This window comes from Scyliorhinus canicula, chromosome 18, assembly GCF_902713615.1.
Source record: "Scyliorhinus canicula chromosome 18, sScyCan1.1, whole genome shotgun sequence".
Taxonomy (NCBI): Eukaryota; Metazoa; Chordata; class Chondrichthyes; order Carcharhiniformes; family Scyliorhinidae; genus Scyliorhinus; species Scyliorhinus canicula.
The window spans coordinates 10,707,262-10,729,024 of NC_052163.1; the positions used below are offsets into that span (position 1 = coordinate 10,707,262).

Sequence of the window (21,763 nt, forward strand, 5' to 3'; positions counted from 1 at the left end):
AGTCATCCCTAGAGCATCTCGACAACAAGGACTCCGACATCAGACTCCTATTTATTGACTACAGCTCCGCCTTCAACACCATAATCCCATCCAAACTCATATCAAAGCTCCAAAACCTAACACTTGGCTCCCCACTCTGCAACTGGATCCTCGACTTTTTGACCCACAGACCACAATCAGTAAGAATATAAACAACACCTCCTCCACAATAGTCCTCAATACCGGGGCCCCACAAGGCTGCGTACTTAGTCCCCTACTATACTCCCTGTACACACACGACTGCATGGCAAAATTTGGTTCCAACTCCATCTCCAAGTTTGCTGATGATACGACCATAGTGGGCCGGATCACAAATAACGACAAGTCAGAATACAGGAGGGAGATAGAGAACCTAGTGGAGTGGTGCAGCGACAACAATCTATCCCTCAATGCCTGCAAAACTAAAGAGCTGGTCATTGACTTCAGGAAGAAAAGTACTGTCCACACCCTTGTCAGCATCAACGAGGCTGAGGTGGGGATGGTTAGCAGTTTCAAATTCCTAGGGATACACATCTCCAAAAATCAGTCCTGGTCAACCCACGTCAAAGCTACCACCAAGAAAGCACAACAGCGCCTATACTTCCTCCGGAAACTAAGGAAATTCGGCATGTCCACATTATCTCTTACAAACTTTTACAAATGCACCATAGAAAGCATCCTATCTGGCTGCATCACAGCCTGGTACGGCAACTGCTCGGCCCAAGACCTCAAGAAACACAGCCCAATCCATCACACAAACCTGCCTCCCATCCATTGACTCCATCTACACCTCCCGCTGCCTGGGGAAAGTGGGCAGCATAATCAAAGACCCCTTCCACCCGGCTTACTTACTCACTCTCCCAACTTCTTCCATCGGCAGGAGATACAAAAGTCTGAGAACACGCACGAACAAACTCAAAAGCAGCCTCTTCCCCGTTGCCAGACTCCTAAACAACCCTCTTATGGACTGACCTGATTAACACTACACCCCTGTATGTTTCACCCAATGTCGGTGTTAATGTAGTTACTTTGTGTACCTTGTGTTGCCCTATTACGTATTTCTTTTCTTTTCTTTTCATGTACTTAATGATCTGTTGAGCTGCTCGCAGAAAATACAAACAAAATCCAATCCGCTAAACCTCCTGCCCCTTACCTCAAATCTATGCCCCTGGTCATTGATCCCTCCACCAAGGGGAACATTTTTTCCCATCTACTCTAACTATGCCCTTCATAATTTTAGACATCTCAATCATGTTCTATCTCAGTCTCCTCTGCTCCAAGGAAAAACAACCCCAGTATATCCAATCTCTCTTCGTAACTAAAATTGTCCAGCCTTGGCAACATCCTGGTAAATCTCCTTGGCACCCTTTCCAGTGCTATCACATCCCTCCTATAATGTGAATTCCAGAACTGCACACAATACTCTAGCTGTGGTCGAACCAACGTTGTATACAGTTCCAGCAGTTCTTAAATAAATGCTCTCAACTTGATGCGTCACTCAAAATATGAAGGAAGAGGACTACGAAGGCCATCAAAAGTTCCTCAAAATGTTATCATGGTGTAAATCTTTACAGCGGTTGTGTGACAGCAAGGTCTTTTTTCTGCTCCATCTTTTTATGGTGCACTGCAATGATACATTACAAGTATTATGGGCAAAGAGACACAGATGCATACATTTATGAGGTTTGCAGAACAGCAAAGTAATTCTGACTTTAATTCAGCCCCAGTGAAATGTTACAGAGAAGCTGAAGAACTTTCAGAACCAAAGGCTTTCCACCTGTTTTGTGCTTGGCTCATGACTGTTACAGGTGCACAGAAGCAAAATATCAAACTGTTCTTGTCTTCATTCTTGATCAGAAATATTCAACCTTTAAATTTTACTCCACTTTTTCCAGCTGTTGAGTGGTCTGCAAAAACAGTACTACAATTGCCAAAGTTCTCACAAAACAATAACACGCTGCAGGATGATTGAAGATGGGTTTAGGATGAACTGGAATGAGATTGTTTCAAAATATCAAGAATATACCAAAGTCTACTGCAAAAAAAAAAGAAACATTGGAGGCAAGCGCTTGACAATATATTACCTTTTCCTTCAGGTAGCGTGATGTAAGTGTAGTCCCCCTCATGATTTCTGTCTGTGTTTGCTCCTGAAAATATAAAACTTGCAATTAGAAATATGCTGACGTAAAGATTCTGGGCTGGATTCTCCATTCCTGCGTCTATGTGCTGATGCCAACGGAGGGTCTGTGGAGTTCCACGACGGAAAAATAGGCGCCACACCCGCATCGATTCCACTACCGGTGAGGAGCTAGCACTGGCCCCGCATGAAACACGCAAAAACGGTTGGAGAATCGCCTGGTTTGTGCTGGACACGGGCAAGGCTGACAAGCTGTAGCCCTGCATAGACTTACACCCCTCACACACGCACCGATTACGCCTGTAAAGATGGCGCTGGTTGTGCTGGACCGTGTACCGATCTACCCCGACCCCACAACCCACCTCCTGGACCCCCCCCCCCCAGCCAGCAGCACGGCTGTCGGCGAAGTATGGTGGTGCTGGATGGACACTGTGTACGCCCTCTCTCCACAGCCGCCACGCCAGGCTCACGACTGTTGAGATCACATGTAGCCCGCGCCATTGGGAACTTGGCCCATCAGAGGCGGAGCATTACGGGCTGGGCTCAATAATGATATGCAAATGCGGTTGGGGCTACATGTGCCGCACATGTCGATGATGCCGATTTAGAGGGCACAGAGCATCGTGACCCGGCATCAAACCGGCGCCTGCCGCGATTCCGGCGTCGGGAGCCATTCCCCGCCCGATCGCTGTTCCCAATTTTGGCGTCGGGCAATGGAGAATCCCGCCATCTATATGAATGTTTTGCAATGTGGTAACATAATAAAGAAGAAACATTGGAGGCAGCAAAATATTACCATTTCCTTCAGGTTGCATGATGTTGGTGTAATCTCCCTCATGATTTCTGTCTGCATCAGCTCCTAAAAATATGGAACCTGCAATGAGAAATACGCTGATGTAAGGATTCTATTTGAATATTACTGACTAAGCACAAGATTGTGCAAGACTAGAAATAAGAGTGCCAGATCATACTAGCCAGTAAGCTCAGAGGTCACATTTTGATTTTTGAATTTTTTTTTTAATAAATGTTTTTATTCTCCATTTTCACATTTTCCTTCAAAATTTACACCCCACCCACAAACAGTAGACGGTAACAAATACAAAATCAATCCCCTTAACAATAACAATGATCCCATCTTCCCACCACCCCAAACAACGGCCCACCTGTCAATGTATGCATCCAATAAAACAAACCCTCCCATGGTGGAAATAAAAAACAAAGGATAAAAAGAAAAAAAGGAGTCCGGGACCGCCCATGGTCACCATAGAGTCCACTACCCTTGGCGGCTCACTTGCCTTTGGTACAGGCCTCCATGGCCGATGAGCCCAATCCAGTTCATATCGGGAGGGATCCTCCCCCTCCCCCAATAGTTTCGCCAACATCGTGGCAAAATACTCAGTCGGCCTCGGCCCTTCAACTCCTTCGGGCAGCCCCACAATCCTCAAATTCTGTCGCCTGGATCTGTTTTCCAGGTCTTCCATTTTTCCTCGCAGATCCTCGTTAATCTCCATCACCTTCCGCAACTCCTTCCCCATCGAGGTAAGTTGATCACCGTGCTGCAATAATGTCTCCTCCCCTTCCTTCAGCGCCTCCCCTTGCTCCCGCACCTCCGCCACTGCGCTTGCCACCGCTGTCGTCACCGAGGAAGTCGCCTCCTCCACCAGCTCATTCAAAACCTCCCTCATCTCCTTCCTCATTGTCTCCATATATTTTGTAAACTGCCTTTCGAATTCCGCAGCCATCACCTTAGTCATTTCTTCAGCCGTAAGCAATGCAGCCTCCCCTGGAGCTCCAGCCTCCATTTTTCTTGGTGTCCCCGCAGTGACCTTTCTACTCCCCGACGAACTTTCAACTGTTTTCACAGCCGTTTTTTTACTGGTGCTCGACATATCCCTTCCCGGTACTTTCTCCTGGCCTTCACCGCATTCGCTGCCCCTGGGACCGGGCATCAATCCCCAACAATGCCGTTTCCGAACGGGAGCCCTCCAACGCGCCCTCCAACTCACGGCTGCCTCCCGCTTGCCGTCACCGGAAGTCGATTTTTGAATTCTTGACTGATATTTGAACTTGGAATCATCCAATATAGAATCATAGAATTTACAGTGCAGAAGGAGGCCATTCGGCCCATTGAGTCTGCACTGGCCCTCAGAAAGAGCATCACACTGAAGCCCACGCCTCCACCCCATCTCCGAAACCCAGTAACCCCACCTAACCTTTTTTCAGTCACTAAGCAATTTAGCCTGGCCAATCCACCTAACCTGCGCATCTTTGGATTGTGGGAGGAAAACGGAGCACCCGGAGGAAACCCCCGTGCGCACTGGGAGAACGTGCTGACTCCGCACAGACAATGACCCAAGCTGGGAATCGAACCTGGGACCCTGCAGCTGTGCAAGAAACTGTGCTACCATGCTGCCAGGTGGGTACCTGGTGGGTGGGTACCTGGCTGAAGAACTTTGTTAATGCAGAATACAGCCACTGTGCATATTGGTTTGGAGCAATGTTCCTTGAAGTGAGAACTGGTCCTATTAAAAGTGCGCCTGGCACTTCCGGTGGCGGCTATGAAGGAGTAAGTCGCACATTTGGTGGCTCCGGCTCGGGTCTGACTTTTGGACCTCTTCCCCCGATTTTCTACCGGACTTGAATTGTAAAACTGATGACAAAGGCAATTGTGTACTGAAGTGCTCGTAAAGGCAGAAACAGAAAGACAGAGAAGGCTTGGGCTGAAGCTGCAGTGGGAGACAGCATGGCGGAGGACAGAACCTCTGGTTTGTCGACCCAGCGGTCAACGGAGCAGCTGATGCAAGTTATTCAGGAAGGCTTTGCTAAACAGAAATGGGACTGGTTGGACCCAATAAAAGAGTCGACTGAGCGGCTGGAGCTTAGATTGGACGCCCAAGATCGGGCGATCCAGAAATTAGAGAAGGCGCTGGCTGAGCAGGAGGAACATCAAACTGCGGTGGAGTTGGAGGTGGTGATGCTGAGAGAACAGCAGAGGAAGCTCCTGGAGAAGGTTGAGGACCTAGAGAATAGGTCCCACCGGCAGAACATGAGAATCGTTGGGCTCCCGGAGGGGTCCGAAGGAACGGACGCTGGGGCATACATCGCAGATATGTTTGCGAAGCTGCTGGAGAATGGGGCATTCCCCCAGCCCTTGGAGGTGGACAGGGCTCACAGAGCGCTCGCGAGGAAGCCGCGAATGGGAGACCCCCCAAGGGCAATGGTGGTGAGATTCCACAGGTACTTGGAAAAGGAGCACATTCTACAGTGGGCCAAGCAAATACGGAGCTGTAAGTGGGACAACAGTATCCTGCGGGTTTACCAAGACCTGAGTGTGGAGGTGGCCAGGAGAAGAGCAGGCTTCAACCAGATTAGGTTGATCCTTTTTTAAGAAAAAGGTGAAGTTCGGACTGTTGTATCCGGCCCGTCTCTGGGTCACGCACGAGGAACAGCACTTTTATATCAAGTCGCCTGAGGACGCGCATTGCCCCCAGACTCACAGGGCCGCCACACCATGGGGCTGGTGGATTTAGGGATTTCTACAATAGATTGTATAGGTCGGAACCCCCTACGGGGCCGGATGGGATGAGGCATTTCTTGAAGGGGCTGAATTTCCAAAAGGTGAAGGGGGAGCTGGTAGAAGGGCTGGGGCCCCAATTGGGCTGGAAGAGATAGTGGAGGGTGTGAAGGCCATGCAGTCAGGTAAAGCCCCGGGGCCGGACGGGTACCCAGTGGAGTTTAATAAAACGTTCTCTGGGATACAGTATTGAGGTCGGTGTTGATGAGGATGTTCAATGAGGCAAAGGAAAGAGGTGTGCTTCCCCGACGTTGTCACAGGCCACAATTTTGCTGATTCTGAAGCGGGACAAGAACCCGGAGCTGTGTGGATTCCACAGGCCGATATCCCTGTTGAATGTGGATGCCAAATTGCTGGCCAGAATTTTGTCCTCCAGGATTGAGGATTGTGTTCCTGACTTTATTGGGGAGGACCAGATGGGATTTGTTACGGGTAGACAGTTGGTGGTCAATGTAAGAAGGTTGTTAAATGTGATCATGATGCCCCCGGAAGGTAGGGAGGTGGAGGTAGTGATCGCAATGGATGCAGAAAAGGCTGTTGATCGGGTAGAATGGGATTATCTGTGGGAGGTACTGGGATGGTCCAGATTTGGGTGGGGCTTTATTGACTGGGTCAGGTTGCTGTATTAGGCTCCTGTAGCAAGCGTACGGACGAATAGGACAACATCGGACTATTTTAGACTGCACCGGAGGACAAGACAGGGATGCCCCCTCTCCCCACTGCTAGCTATAGAGCTGTTGGCGATTGCTCTGAGAGTCTGAAGGGGCTGGTCCGGGGGGGGGGGGGGGGGGGGGGGGGGGGGGGGTGGGGGGGGGGGGGGATCACAGAGCTCTATGCAGACAACCTGCTTCTGTATGTATCGGACCCAATAGAGGGGATGGAAGAAATTATGAGGATTCTAGGGAATTTGACCGGTTTTCAGGGTATAAGCTAAATATGGGGAAAAGTGAGATGTTTGCGGTCCAGGCGAGGGGACAGGAGAGGCGATTGGGGAAGCTATTTAGGGTGGTGGGGGAAGCTTTAGGTACCTAGGCATTCAAGTGGCGCGGGACTGGGACCGGCTGAATAAATTAAATCTGGCCCGACTAGTAGACCAAATGAAGGTATTTTCGAAGGTGGGACGCGCTTCCGTTGTCACTGGCTGGGAGGGTGCAGACGGTGAAGATGACGGTCCTCTCGAGATTCCTGTTCGTGCTTCAATGTCTCCCCATCTTTATTCCGCGGTCCTTTTTTGAACGGGTCAACAAAGTGATCACTGGCTTCGTTTGGACAGGCACGACCCCGCGAGTAAGGAAGGTAATGCTTGAGCGGAGTCGGGGAGAGGGCGGGCTAGCGCTGCCAAATTTTAGTAACTATTACTGGGCGCCGGATATAGCCATGATCAGGAAGTGGGCGGTGGGGGAGTGGTTAGCACGGAAGCGTATGGAGGCAGCTTCATGCAAGGACATGAGTCTTTGCAGGGAGGTAGAGGTTGGTAACTGCGCCTCTGCCCTTCCCGCCAGCACGGTACTCCACCAGCCCCATGGTGTGGCGGCCCTGAGAGTCTGGGGGCAATGGAGGAAACATGTGGGAGCAGAGGAAGCATTGATCTGATCCCCAATCTGTAATAATCACCGGTTTGCACCGAAGTATGGATGGGGTGTTCCGGTTATGGTGGAGAGCAGGGATTGAGATGATGGGGGATATGTTTATAGAGCGGGGCTTTCCGAGTACGAGGGCGCTGGAGGAGAAGTTTGGATTGGCGAGGGGAAACAAATTCAGGTATCTGCAGGTGCGGGACTTCCTATGTAAACAGGTGTCAACCTTCCCACTCCTACCGCTAAGGGGCATTCAGTACAGGGTAGTTTCCAGAAGATGGGTAGGAGAAGGGAGCGTCTCTGACATTTACAAGGAGCTTATGAGGTCAGAGGAGACGCAGACCGAGGAGCTGAAGTGCAAGTGGCAGAAGGAGCTGGGAGGAGAGATAGAAGGTGGTCTATGGGCGGACCTGTTGAGTGGAGTCAACGCATCCCCAACATGTGCCAGGCTCAGCCTGATACAATTCAAGGTCGTTCCTCGGGCTCACATGACAGTGGCCCGGATGAGCAGATTCTTTGGGATGGAAGACAGGTGTGCAAAATGTACGGGAGGACCAGCGAACCATGTCCACATGTTCTGGACATGTCCGAAGCTTAGGGGATTTTGGCAGGGGTTTTCAGATGTCATGTCCATGGTGTTAAAAACAAGGGTGGCGCTGAGTCCAGAGGTGACAATTTTTGGGGTGTCGGAAGACCCGGGAATCCAGGAGGGGAAAGAGGCAGATGCTCTGGTAGCCCAGAGACGGATACTATTAGCTTGGAGGGGACTCAAAGCCCCCGAAGTCGGAGACCTGGCTATCGGACATGGCTAGCTTTTTCTGTCTGGAGAAAATCAAGTTCGCCCCGAGAGAGTCAATGTTAGGGTTCGCCCGGAGGTGGCAACCGTTCGTCGACTTCTTCGCGGAAAATTACTCGTCAGCAGAAGGGGGGAATTAGTTTAGTTTAGAGTAGGGGGTTAATAAAGGTGGGACCTGTAAGGGAGGGAGACGGCTTTTGCACTATGTTTATAGTTTCATGTACATTGTTAATTTTGTTGTTACCATACCAAAAATACCTCAAATAATGTTTATTTTTTTAAAAAGTGTTCCTGTAGAATTCATAATGGAAAACAAGGAAATGGCAGGTGAATTGAGCAGGTATTTTGCATCAGTCTTCTCCATTGAGGATCCAAGTAACATCTCAGAAGCCGTTATTAATCTGGAGCCAGAGATCCTCATTAAGAAATACTTAAATGTTCACTTGCAATACCAAGGCTTACAAGGCTACGGGCCAGGTGCTGGAAAATGGGATTAGAATAGTTAGATGGTAGGGCAGTACGGTGGCGCTGTGGTTAGCACTGCTGCCTCACGGCGCCGTGGTCCCAGGTTCGATCCTGGCTCTGGGTCACTGTCCGTGTGGAGTTTGCACATCCTCCCCGTGTTTGTGCGGGTTTCGCCCCCACAATCCAAAAATGTGCAGGGTAGGTGGATTGGCAGCGCTAAATTGCCCCTCAGTTGGAAAAAAATGAATTGGGTACTATAAATTTTCTGTTTTAAATGGCTGGAGAAGGGGACCATCTTGGATGGGCCCAGTTGAGGGTGAAATTAAAGGCAACAGAATCGGCAAGGGAGGATGGCGGACAGTAGAGAAGAATGGAGATGCAAGCCTCCAGTAAGGTTCGTAACATGGAACTAATGGGGGCTGAACAGGCCGGTGGAGAGGTCTCGGGTCTTTGCGCACTTGAGGCGCTTGAAGGCAAGGGTTGTCTTTCTGCAGGAGACGTACCTCCGGGTGAAAGATCAGGTTAGGTTGAGAAAGGGATGGATGGGTCAGATATTTCACCCGGGGTTTGATTCAAAGTCGCAGGGGGGCAGCCATCTTGTTAAGTAAAAAGACGCGGTTTGTAAGTGCCAAGGAAATGCGGGATCCTAGGGGGGAGATACGTTATCGTGAGCAGCATGTTTGTGAGGGGGTTGCTGGGAGCGATTCCAGACTTGGACACACATCAGTTGATTATGGGAGGGGATTTTAATTGCATGCTGGAGCCGAGGATGGGTAGGTCGAGCCCCAAGTCAATGTGAAGGCTGAGGATGGCGAAGGAGCTGGGAGGGTTTATGGATAGGACGGGTATAGGTGGACCTTTTGAGGTTTAAGAATCCAAGGGCGAAGGAGTACTCCTTTTCACACGTGTACAAAATATACTCCAGAATTGATTTTTTTTTTTGTGGTGAGCCGCGAGGTGTTGGTGGGGGTGGTGGGGACAGAGTATGCAGGAATCGTGATCTCTGACCTCGCACCGCACTGGCTGGAGGTTCGACTTAGCTCGAGGCAGGAACAGAAGCCGGGGTGGAGACTAGACTTGGGACTTCTAGCGGACAGCGGGTTCTGCAACAAGCTGCAGTCGATGATTAAGGACTATGTGAAGTGGAAAAAAAATGGGGAAGTATGGGCAGCCACATTTTGGGAGGCATTGATGGCGGTGATTCGGGGTGAGATTATCTCGTTCAAGGCGTACGGAAATAGGAGGAGAGAGGAGTGTGGACAACTATTGGATGAAATAGTCGAGGTTGACGGAATATTCAAGGGCCCCCACCATGGAGGGATTGGCAAAGATAAAAACGTTACAGGCACATGCTCGCCCATCCGCTACGGAGGCAGGCCGCATCCACAGAAATCCTAAGAGTATGGACAGGGACAGGGAAAGGGAAGGCAGTGTCGGAGCCAGGGAAGATAAATGAGGTGTTCAGGGAGTATTATGAGAAATTGTATAGGGCCAATCCGGGGATGAGGAAGTGGTTTCTGGATGGGCTAAAATTCCAATGGCTGGATAAGAAAGGAGGCAGGCATTGGAGGAGCCATCAGTATTGGGAGAGGTTATGGAAAGTATAAAAGGATTAAGCCGGGGAAGGCCCTGGGACCGGATGGTTACCCGGTTGAGTTCTGTAAGATGTTTGCAATAGAGTTGGCACCACATTTATTGGGGATGTTAAGCGAGGCATTGGAGAAGGGGGAGCTGCCGGAGATACTGACACACGCCACGATTACGCTAATTCTGATTAAAGGGAAGGACCTGTTGGAGTGTGGGTTATACAGGCCCATATCATTGTTAAACATGGATGCGAACATGTTGGCTAAGTTAGTGGCAGGGAGGATGGATGGATGCATTCCGAGGGTGGTTGCAGAGGACAAAATGGGCTTTGTGCAGGGTAGGCAACTTTCAGTAATGTTAGGTGGTTACCTAATGTAAACATGACCCCATTGAGGGGACGGGTACTAGAGGTAGTGGTTTCTATGGACACGGAGAAGGCTTACGACTGGGTGGAATGGCAGCACCTGTTCGAAATTCTGGGAAGGTTTGGGTTCGTGCCGAAGTTTGTGGCATGGGTGCGTCTTGTGTATGTGGCCCTGGTGGCGAGCGTTTGGACAAACGAGATGAGTTCACACAGCTTTGGGTTGCATAGGGGAATGAGGCAGAGGTGTCCGCTGTCGCCGCTGCTATTCGAGCTGGCATTCTGTGTAACTTTTAAGTTCTTTTCTTTCATTATATTGAACAATAGTCATTAACACATTTTTATCTTGGCAACAAGAAGTAATTTTATAAAATCTATTATTGTGAGGGATTTCTGAGCAGCTTTTTGAGTTTCTTACTTGGGTGTATCATTTTTCCGACTTTACTATAAATGATCTCCATACTTCCTTTCCGAGATCCTAGAAATAAGATGCAAATATTTTGCAAGGGAAAAACTCTTGTAGAATAAAATTGCTTAGTCATTTCCAGGCTATGAGATTGTACAGTTAGTTTACTGTCTCATGTTCAGTGGACTTTTAAACATTTTCTTTACGAGAAGTCCAGCTATATTTGCATGTCTATGCACTATAATATTCCTTCTTTTGCACATCTTGTACAATCAACATATTCTAGAATGAATTGTTATGTATCATAGAATAGGAAGCTGTAGGGCTGTGCTTATAATGATCCAGTCGGATTTCTTTGCTGATTATACTCAGTGTGTGCCAGTTCACAGGGCCTAATGGACAAGAAAAGACTATGATGTCTCTGTTCATTTCAAAGTCTTCTGCATTCTTGGGCTGGGTACATGAAGAACATAAAGGGCGTGATTTAACGTTCTTGTCGCTCCCGACTTGGTGTCAGGATGAAGCATCTCGCGAGATTGAATCGAAACCCGATTCCGGCCTCAGGGCACTGTCCGTGCAGAGATTGCACATTCTCCCTGTGTCTGCGTGGGTCTCACCCCTGCAACCCAAAGATGTGCAGGTTGGGTTGATTGGCCACACTAAATTGCCCCTTAACTGGAATAAAAATAATTGGATCCTCTAAATTTATTTTAAAAATTCAACCGAACCCAGCGAGGGCGAGATCCAGATATGCATATTTAAATTAACCATTTGGCTCATTTAAATGTGTATTTGTTGCATTCTCCCAGCACCTGGGACCTAATGGCCTTGTTTGGGAAGGGGCCTGTTTAGTACTAATCCACACAAATGGGGACCAGGCATAATGGCACCTGCCATTGGAGACCCCTGGGTGGTCAGGGACAGGGCAAGGTGGCATCCTGGCATTCCCTATCGCACCTTGGCACTCACCCTGGAATTGCCAGGGTTCCTGGGTGGCATTAGCAGGCTGGCTGGGGTACTGCCAGGGTGGCACTGGAATGGGTCGAAGCCTGAGGGCGGCCATGCCCATAATGGGGGGTATGAAGGGTGGGCATGAAGGGGCCTTAAAAAGGTTTGTGGTGAAGGCTGCGGGTCCTGACAGGGGCCCAAAAAGGGGAGTGGGGAAGCTTGAAAAGGAGAGGCCTTCAGCAACAGAGGTGTGACCTCGCTTGTGGAGAGGGGGCGGTAATAATCATGTGTGCGGGGGGAAGACATTGTCCATAGGTGGGGATGTGGGGGACCTTAAAGCTCACTTAGAGTTCAGGGCACCCTTTCAAAATGGCACCCCGATCTCTGAGGAGCTGGCCTTACAACGAGTTCAGCTTCCCACTGCTGAAAAAATTTCCACATGTGGACCAGACTGGGGAGAAATTTCCCCAAGGCTTAAAAATATGACGAGAGCCCCGTCCAGCGTGTTCATCTGGGTGTTTCCCACTGCTCCCAGCATCTCAAAGACCACGCTATCGAGCAGGACTCTGCTGCAATCCAGGGCCTCAGCAGGAAACGCCCTGTCCAGGCTGCACTTAATCCCATTTCCTGCACTGAGAAGCTCCGCTCGCCAGAACGCCTCAGTGCAAGAGGAGATTGGGACACGATTTGAAATGGTGCTCCGATCTCTAGACCTCCTCCTCTTCCCCCCGCACCCATCTCAAAGCCCTAACTCACGAGTAAGGGGGTCCACGTTGCCAGGCTGGCAGTGCCAAGGTGCCAGGTGGCATCAGCAATGTCAGGGTGTCACCCTACCCCAGGACAAACTCTGGGGGGCCTCAGATCCCCTGGGAGACTCCCCCCTAAAGTGCCATTCCATTTGTGGGGATCAGTACTGAACGACGCGTGCCTCAGGTCTCCGAGGTGAAGGGGTTAGATCCCAATGCCTCGGGTAGATCAGCCGAGCTGCATATTAGACTAGCTACTCGCTCTGATTGCAGGTTTGTGCAATACTTATCCCTCCTACAATGAGCAGGATCCAGATCGCAACTGTCCGTTTGGAGTTTGCATATTCTCCCCGTGTCTGCGTGGGTCTCACCCCCCACAACCCCCAAAAAAAGACGTGCAGTGTAGGTGAATTGGCCAGGCTAAATTGCCCCTTAAAATTGGAAAAAAAAGATTGAGTACACTAAATTTATAATTTTAAAAATCTTCAAAGGTCTCGCATCTTTTTCTAGCTTTTACAGGGTGGTGGTGTTGATCATCAGCTCCTATGTATGTAATGTGCTATGGAGTCAACCTCAGGGAAAAATTAAGTGAACGTGCTTATGGTTATTTTTGTCCCTTTTGTGACAAGTTGCTTATTTTATCTCCACCGATGTGTTTTCCATTAGGAAAGGTCATTTGGATATGTTTTCTTGGAGGAGGAAATAGAAGACCACCGTGAGAGATCAGGCTTTATCAGCAGCATTCTGGAATCATGGCTCTGTAGGCAGTGCCCCTGCCTCTGAGCCAGAAACTTTGGATTCAAGTCTCACTTGGTCTTTGTTATCTACAGAACAATCATTCAAATCATGTATTTTATTCCAAACGTATATAGAAAAGGTTACAAAACATAACCAATTTGGGGAAGAAACTCCTCAACATATAACTACACAGTTTGTACAAATCTTTCCCTTTTTCACCGCCTCCTCCCCACCTCAATCTCCTCCACAAACTAGTGGAGCCCCACGATCACTAACTTTACCAACACTTCCCTACTATTTCCTAAAGGGGTAAAAGAAGATACAACACAAACAAATGTGACACTCTGCCCATTCACTCATATTCTTGCATATTTACACCTGCATCAACGGAAAGAGATGCAGATTCATCACTTTGGAAGAGAATTGTACGGTGGCGCATCACTGTTGCCTCACAGCTCCAGGGACGTGGGTTCAATTCCAGCCTCGTGTAACTATCTGTGTGGAGTTTGCACTTTCTCCCCATGTCTGCATCATGGGTTTCCTCCGGGTGCTTTGGTTTGCTCCCACAGTCCAAAGATGAGCAGGTTAGGTGGATTGGCCATGTTAAATTGCCCCTTAGTGTCCAATGGGGTTAGGTGGGGTTACTGAGTTACGGGGATAGGGTGGGAGCACGGGCTTAAGTGGGATGCTCTTTCCAAGGGCCAGTGCACTCTTGATGGGCCAAATGGCCACCTTCTGTACTGTAAATCCTATGATCTATGATATGATCTGGAGACTCCAGCTCTCAAGGTGGGCTGCGGCATCTTGAAGATTGATGGTTCCAGTTTTCTTCAAAGTCAGTACTGGAGTGGTAGGACACAAACTCATTCCGTAATTTGTGGTGATTCACAACTTGCAGTGTATCACTTTGTTGCTACCAATTTTTTGCAGACTATTAGTGACGTACATATTAAACTTAACATAGCTTTGTCCTGCTTTGTTCATATCTTACTACTATATTACATGAATAAATAATTACATTTACCTTGGATATGTTGCAAGGGCTCTCCCTGATGTGTTCCATCACTGCAATTAAAGTAAAAAGTGAAATATATCAGCTGATATTAGTTGAACATGTAAATCCACTGCTATTCAAGACATTCCTTAACTTTTTCATTAAAATTTATGTACAATCTCTAGTTAATGTGCAGAAACCTAAGGAAAACTGTTGGGACACTGAACCAGACCCCAATTTTTGTTAGGCAACCGGACAAGAAACCCCAAACAATTTGTAAAACTCTTGAGGAAAGGATACTTCACCCCAGATGTGATGACTCTGACCAATAGGTATGGATCCTCATAGAATTCCTACAGTGCAGAAAGAGGCCATTCAGCCCATCGAGTCTGCACCGACCTTCCAAAAGACCACCATATCCATGTACCCCCCCCCCCCCAATCCACCCTACCCTATCCCTGTAACCTAACCCGCACATCCCTGGAACTAAGGGGCAATTTAGCATGGCCATCCACCTAACCTGCACATCTTTGGACTGTGGACGGAAACCTTTGCACCCGGAGGAAACCCACATAGATTACTGCAAATTCCACAGTCACCCAAGGTTGGAATAGAACACGGGTGCCTGGCGCTGAGGCAGCAGTGCTAACCACTGTGCCAACGTGCCGTCCCTATATTCAATGTTGTTTCAGAAGAAAATGCAGCAATCTACTTACACACAGTAAAATCAAATAATGATCTCAAATACAAATACATCTTCAAATTAAACTGAAATTGGAACAAGCGCTCCTGTTCAAAATGGTGCAAGGCAATTTACAGTTGATGTCTGGAAATTCTTCACACAAAAAAAGAGCAACATGTGGAATGCACTTTTGGTAAAGTGGTGGAAGCAAATCCCTAGTATAATTTTAAAAATTACTGGATGCAGGGTGGTGTTAATTGGTTCCTTCTGGATGAGTCAACTGAAATGCTACAAAATTATCCATATCTATCGGATTTTATAAGCTTGGAAAATGTGATTGGCTGTGAGAATTTTAAGTAGATTGGGAGGAGAACGTGCAAACTCCACACAGTCACCAAAGGTTGGAATTGAACCTGGGACCCTGGTGCTATTAGGCAGCAGTGCTAGCCACCATGCCACCCATGTTTTACGTTAAAACAAACTTTAATTTTAACACAATTAATCACATTAACGAAAGAGCTGTACAATAAACAGTTCTTAAGTAAAAGGAAAAATTTTAACTTATGCCCTGCACCTTCATTATAAATATCACAACCAAGCAACCAAATACAGTTCAAATGCCACTTATACGTTAAGTTAACAAAACAGGCCTACTTGGATTTTTTTTTTCATTTTAGAGTACCCAATTCAATTCATTTTTTCCAATCAAGGGGCAATTTTGCGTGGCCAATCCACCTAGCCTGCAAATCTTTGGGTTGTGGGGGCGAAACCCACGCAGACACGGGGAGAATGTGCAAATTCCACACGGACAGTGACCCGGAGCTGGGATCAAACCTGGGACCTCGGCGCTGTGAGGCAGCAGTGCTAACCACTGCGCCACTGTGCTGCCCTCTCTGCTTGCTTTTCTGAGTAGACCTTTGGAGAGAAACCTTTTCAAGTACAGACCCGAACACTTCTGTCTTGTTGGATGCTTCTGTTCAACCTAACAGCATTTGGCAAAACTGCAAACTATATTATTTGGATCATCTGTGTCCCACTAAGATGTCCCATGACCTGCTTAGCTAGGACTAAACACAATCCCTCAAATTATCTGTATCCCAGGGAATCTCCAGCAATCAAAAGAATATTAGCCATTTATATGTAAAAAAGTAAATGGTTGGAAACCATGGTTACCTCACTTTTCACAACTTCATAATTACAGCATTTGTAGACGCACTACCTGCATGTATTTTAAATCAGGGTTTTCAATAATATTACTACCATATATATGAAATATAATTTATAACAATTTCTACATTCATCACAAAACGATAAAATGGAATCAACTTGTTAGACTAATATTGATCAAAGATCCCGGTTCAATCCCATCCCAGGTTACTGTCCGTGTTGAATTTGCACATTCTCCCCGTATTTGCGTGGGTTTCACCCACACAATCCAAAGATGTGCAGGGTAGGTGAATCGGCCATGCTAAATTGCCCCTTAATTGGAAAATAATTGGGTACTCGATTTATTAAAAAGAAAGTATTGATAAAAGATGAATAGCGGCTTCGTGCCTCCTCCTTTCTTTACATAAATTACTTGCATATTAGCTGCTATATTAATGGTTACGGTTGGATATCTGTGATCTGGATCTCATTTTTTTGTTACATTCATGGCATCATTCATTCGAATATACAACATGGAGGGAGCAACTCGATTTATAACAATACTGGATTGGTGCAGATTTGCCTTGCTTCTTTGAACAATGCATAGAATTGTATTTGTGTATTACTCTATTTTTCAAAGAAGCAAAGGACATTATGAAATTGGACAAGGTTTGAGAATGTTTAACAAATCTTACCTTTCATCCACTTGGCTTATATCTGTTGATCAAATTTTTAAAAAGATATAAATAAATATTGGACAACCAAATTAACAAAATATTTCAAATAATGCTGAACCATCCAAAGAGACACACCTTTATTCTTGCACAGTCGTATCAGGCATAGGGATAATATAGCTGCTGCTACTAGTATCGCCAGTGAAACTGAGATTATTATGTATTTCCACCATGAAGTATCTGTTGGGAAAAAAAGATGTTTTATTTCACAAGCTTCTTATAACTCGTGTTCTGATATTTGTCACATTACTAAAGCATTGTGTTTGCAGAAGGGTATAGAATTATTGTATGGTGATCTTTTTCTCTGTTGCAACCGATCATTTCCAAACATATTGGGCGGGATTCTCCAGTTCCCCAGTTGTATTTCCCGGTGGCGCATTGTTTGCTGGTGGTGGGATTCTATCCTCCGGGAAACCCGCGGATGGGGCTGCACAACAGCTGGAGAATTCCGGCTATTATTTTATACACATTCATATTACCTATTTGTTCAGTTCCCATGTCTTATGGTCTTATTACTAAATTAAAATAAAGATTATGACTGCCTCAATAAAGCTGTATATTAGATTGCAGCTCAATAGCTTGTGGAGAGAGCTAAAAGGCTGAACGCAATTGTGTTGGTCCATTAGCAAGGAAGACCCTCAGATGCTTGCAGAGTCAGTGTGCAGATTCGGGAGAATTTTCAATTACCTGAACCCGACCTTTAAAAATGACTGCCCAGAGGGTGAGGATGTTGGGCTAATGATACAAGTGACCCTGGAAAAAGTGAGGATGCTGCTGGGTGAGAAGGTGAGTTGGTCTGCCTTGGGGCCCCAGCACTGTGTAGATAAAACATCTCTCAAAACCTCACCCCCACAACCCTCAACACACTACCTATGCCCCATCCATGCCACCTCATGTACCCATCCCCATGGTCCCCAACATATTCCCTGCCAACCTATGTTCCTGAACCCATCCCCATGATCCCTCATACCCTCCATGCCACAGCATGCCCTGTACCCATTCCCTGTCTCTCTCTCTACCATCCATGCCACAGTATGCCCCTCTACCCACCCACCATGGCTCTTTGTATCCCTTTTGCAAATTGGATGCCAACCATGCCTATCCCTTTTTCCCCTGACATTAACAATGCCAACTCAGTTATCCACTATGAGAAGACCTTGAGGAAGTGAGCAAATGAATAGGATGGACAGTAGGACCCTGAGGGTAATGTGTTCACAGACAGAACAAAGAGGAGAGCAAAGCATGGCTCGGGGGATGGTAGCCTCGTGGAGAATAGTGAAATGGATGCTGGGCACAATGCAAAGTGACCAATTAGGATATAGGGCCAGGTCAGGAGGTGTGTAAAATGACCAATGGGAAGTTTGTATGCGAATCTTGATGTAATTTGAAGTATATCTCCAGACTTCCTTTGTATTGAGAGTCTCTTAATCCTGGATGCTGCAGAAGACAGTATGTGTGTCCTGCAGGTCCTATGGATTGATGCAGCCTTGCAAGTTAGTTATTATTAAATGATATGATACCTGCAAATCCATCTCAGATTTTATTGAATCTAGACTGACAGCAAATTAACCAGGAATTAACATTTGGTGCCGAAATCCGGGTTTCTCGAGAATCTTGCCTTTCATCTGCGAAATCAGAATTGGACTGCTCTCGGAAGGGGAATAAGGAAAATGGGCCCACGATATGGCTGGATAAAACTTGCAATATCGATTTTCTTCTGTCTCGTATCCTGCTAACAGTCTAATCACGCGCATTTGATCAGGTGAGATTGACTCGACGAAATCAAAGGTCAGTCTGATGGATTCGAAGATTTTATTTCAGTCATTGCAGGTACGGCTAAGTTTTGGAATGAGGCTAACAGTTCAGTTGGAGTCTGATGGGATGTTGCCTGGTCACTCAGTTGCATGTGAGTAGCAAATTAAAAATTGGTTCTATTAAATTATACTTTAATTCGGTTAAGGTCTTTAACGGATTGATGTGATGTCGCGAAACAGTTCAGTAAGAGACCACTGATGGAATGTTCGCGCACAATTCAATTCCGTTCAATTCGAATTTGGATAAAATTGGTTACGGTCTGTACCGGGTTGATGTGATGTCGCGAAACAGTTCAGTGAACGACCGCTGATGGAATGTTTGCGGACAGTTCAATTCCGTTCAAATATAGTTTCGGGAAGATATGGGTTGTTTGAATGAAACAGAATTGGGTTACAAATGACTTGTGTGTTGATGAATGAACGTATAAGGATTTGAATTCCTTTTGTCTGAATGGAGATCTCCAATGAATGAATGAGTCTGTTTAATAAGAATGTGATATCCTCTGTTCCTAGTTTTGTGAAATGTTGTGTTTTAGGAGGTATTAAAGTGAGATTTAAAACGGGGTAAGTATTTGAAAGTTCTTCAGTAACTTAGTAATAATGCTTAACATTGTGGGAGTTAATTAGCACATAATTCTCAGGAAGAAAACAAAAAGTGAAATCAAAATGTATAAATTGGGATTTGTTAATGATTAGTTGCAACTCGGCATAGTCTTGGCTGCTAAAAAAAAAATAATAAAATAGTTTCACATCACTTAGAAGTTATAAATGGCAGGCAAGAAATGTGCTCAGCACTAAATTGGTCTTCGCATAAACACAAAGAGAAGTTTGACTTCCAAGCAGTCAGCTCTGTGCAGCTGTCCGGTTGAAATTGACACGGCACAGCTCCACCAGGGTCCCAGTGCCCGATGTATCGCTAGAAAGTTACTAGCAGAAGGAATGAAGTTTAGAGTGTTAAATACATTGTAGAAGGAGCTTTAAGGAATGAAGATATTAGACCAGAAGTTAGAGATTACATTATAGAGGGGGTATCAGACAATAGAAACATTAGACCTGAAGTTAGATTAGGAGAATTACTTGCAGTATCAGGAAATAAGAATCTGATGACAGGGAAAGATTTAATAAAATTAAGATGATGCAGAAAAAAAAAGAGGATATTAAAACCAATTGATGACAGAGAGGAAGTGTGGGTGAAATTGCCGAATAGAACCACAGGAGAAGTAATCATAAAAAAAAACATTTGGGTGAACATACAATTGTATTAGAGAACCATGGCGTCTGGAGCAAAAGAAATTATGTCAGAATTTAAAAATCTGGTCAAATTGAACAAATACAGAGGAATTATGATACTCCATCGGCAGCCTACGGGCAATGAGCGTAGGAATGTATTCAGTAAAGATTTAAATATATGGAATGATAGAACAAGGGCGGTGCTTAATGGCCCTCAGTTTAAAATGGTTCACAGTGGGCATCGGGAAACCACAAGTCAGGATTGTGGGGCATTCTGTAGCCCGATTGTTTGGACTGGCAGTAGTCATATGAAACCCAGGAGACGGAGGGCCCTTGCAGAGATTAGATAAGATAAGGTTCTATAAACTGAGGTTCTGAGTGTGTATTGCAGACTTCATTATGTTGAAGAAACTTGGAGAGTGGCACGGTGGTGCAGTGGTTAGCACTGCTGCCCCAGGGCACTGAGGACCCGGGTTCGGTTCCGTATCACTTTCCGTGTAGAGTTTGCACATTCTCCCTGTGCCTGTGTGAGTCTCACCCTCAAAACCAAAAAAATATGTGCATGGTGGGTGAATTGCCCATGCTAAATTGCCCCTTAATTGAAAAAAGAATTGGCTACTCTAAATTTATTTATTTTTTCAATTGAAACTGTGTAGCTGTGAAATGGCAACCTACTGTGATCATGCAGCACTAATCAAGTAATGGATAGTAATGTCAACAGACAGAGAGACATAGCAAGCAATGATTTAAAAAAACATTCCAGACATTTTTTGACAAGATTTAAAGGGCAGGACTTTTAAATGACTTGACAGCACCCTTTGGCAGATACTTCTGACAAATCCTCTTGATAGGTCCTCTTGACCGTTTTGACAGGTCCTCTTAACTGACACTTTTGGCAGCTTTCACAGTTGATTTTGACAGGTCAGTTGACTGTTTCAACAAGCTTGACAGTCAATGAGTTCATGCACTTATGCACATTTATGCCTACTTTTAACACTTCCAAAGGGCACCTGACTGTCACCAAAGGTTTTTGACCTCCTGCAAATGTGGCCCAGGACCAGATTCAATGGACTACCTTACCCCTCCAAAGGGTTATCCAAATGAATCCATAAAAGATCAGGCTTGTCCTTTCCAGGTCCACTCTACACACTTTGGGTTTCACACTCCTGGGCCAGCAAAATCCTACTTCAGTGTAGGCAGTTGGCAATTTAAATAGCCTGCTGTCTCCCTAATGCACACATGCATCAAATATGAAATGCCTTCATTAATGGTCCCCACCATGAAAATGGAAGGTGCTATGTTTGGGGGAAAGTCTCACCATTTTGGGGCAGTACCACCACAACGGAGAGGCTGCCATTGTGGTGAAAATCTGCGCCTCTCATTTTTCCAATGTCTAAACAAATCCAACTAGTGTGCTTTATGAAGACTAGCATAATCACTGTTGAAAACAGTTGAAAAAGTGTCAACTAACATTCACCTTGTTCATTTTTACTTTTTTTTTAAAAATATTTTTTTTATTCTCCTTTTTCACATTTTCTCCCAAATTTACACCCGCCAACAATAAACAATAATCAGCAACAAACATGTCAATCCCAATAACAACGATTCCATCCTCCCACCAACCCCCAAACATTAGCCCGCATGTTTACACAAACAAATGACAAAATGGAATCTGGGATTACCCATATTCACTCTTAATACACACAGCACCCCTCCCACCCATCCCCCCCCCCCCCCCCCCAACTAATGTTCGATGTTATCCAGTTCTTGAAAGTGCATAATGACCATGACTTGTAGAACCCCTCCGTCC

At 46.2% G+C, this 21,763-nt stretch overlaps 1 protein-coding gene across 11 annotated transcripts in view; it reads right to left on the reverse strand.

Moving 5' to 3' along the window:
• The window catches only part of LOC119953399 (Fc receptor-like protein 5), a 96,461-nt gene that overhangs the window by 17,509 nt on the left and 57,189 nt on the right, over positions 1-21,763 (reverse strand). For 7 of the 11 annotated variants that reach the window (XM_038777647.1, XM_038777645.1, XM_038777644.1 and 4 more), the window contains 6 exons: positions 16,988-17,089; positions 16,871-16,892; positions 14,378-14,418; positions 10,934-10,993; positions 2,952-3,029; positions 2,103-2,165 (listed from right to left, as the gene is read on the reverse strand). In XM_038777647.1, coding sequence (XP_038633575.1) covers positions 2,103-2,165; positions 2,952-3,029; positions 10,934-10,993; positions 14,378-14,418; positions 16,871-16,892; positions 16,988-17,089 — 366 coding nt within the window. The remainder of the gene's footprint in view (positions 1-2,102; positions 2,166-2,951; positions 3,030-10,933; positions 10,994-14,377; positions 14,419-16,870; positions 16,893-16,987; positions 17,090-21,763) is intronic. The other 4 variants (XM_038777648.1, XM_038777646.1, XM_038777642.1 and 1 more) reach the window with 1 other exon arrangement.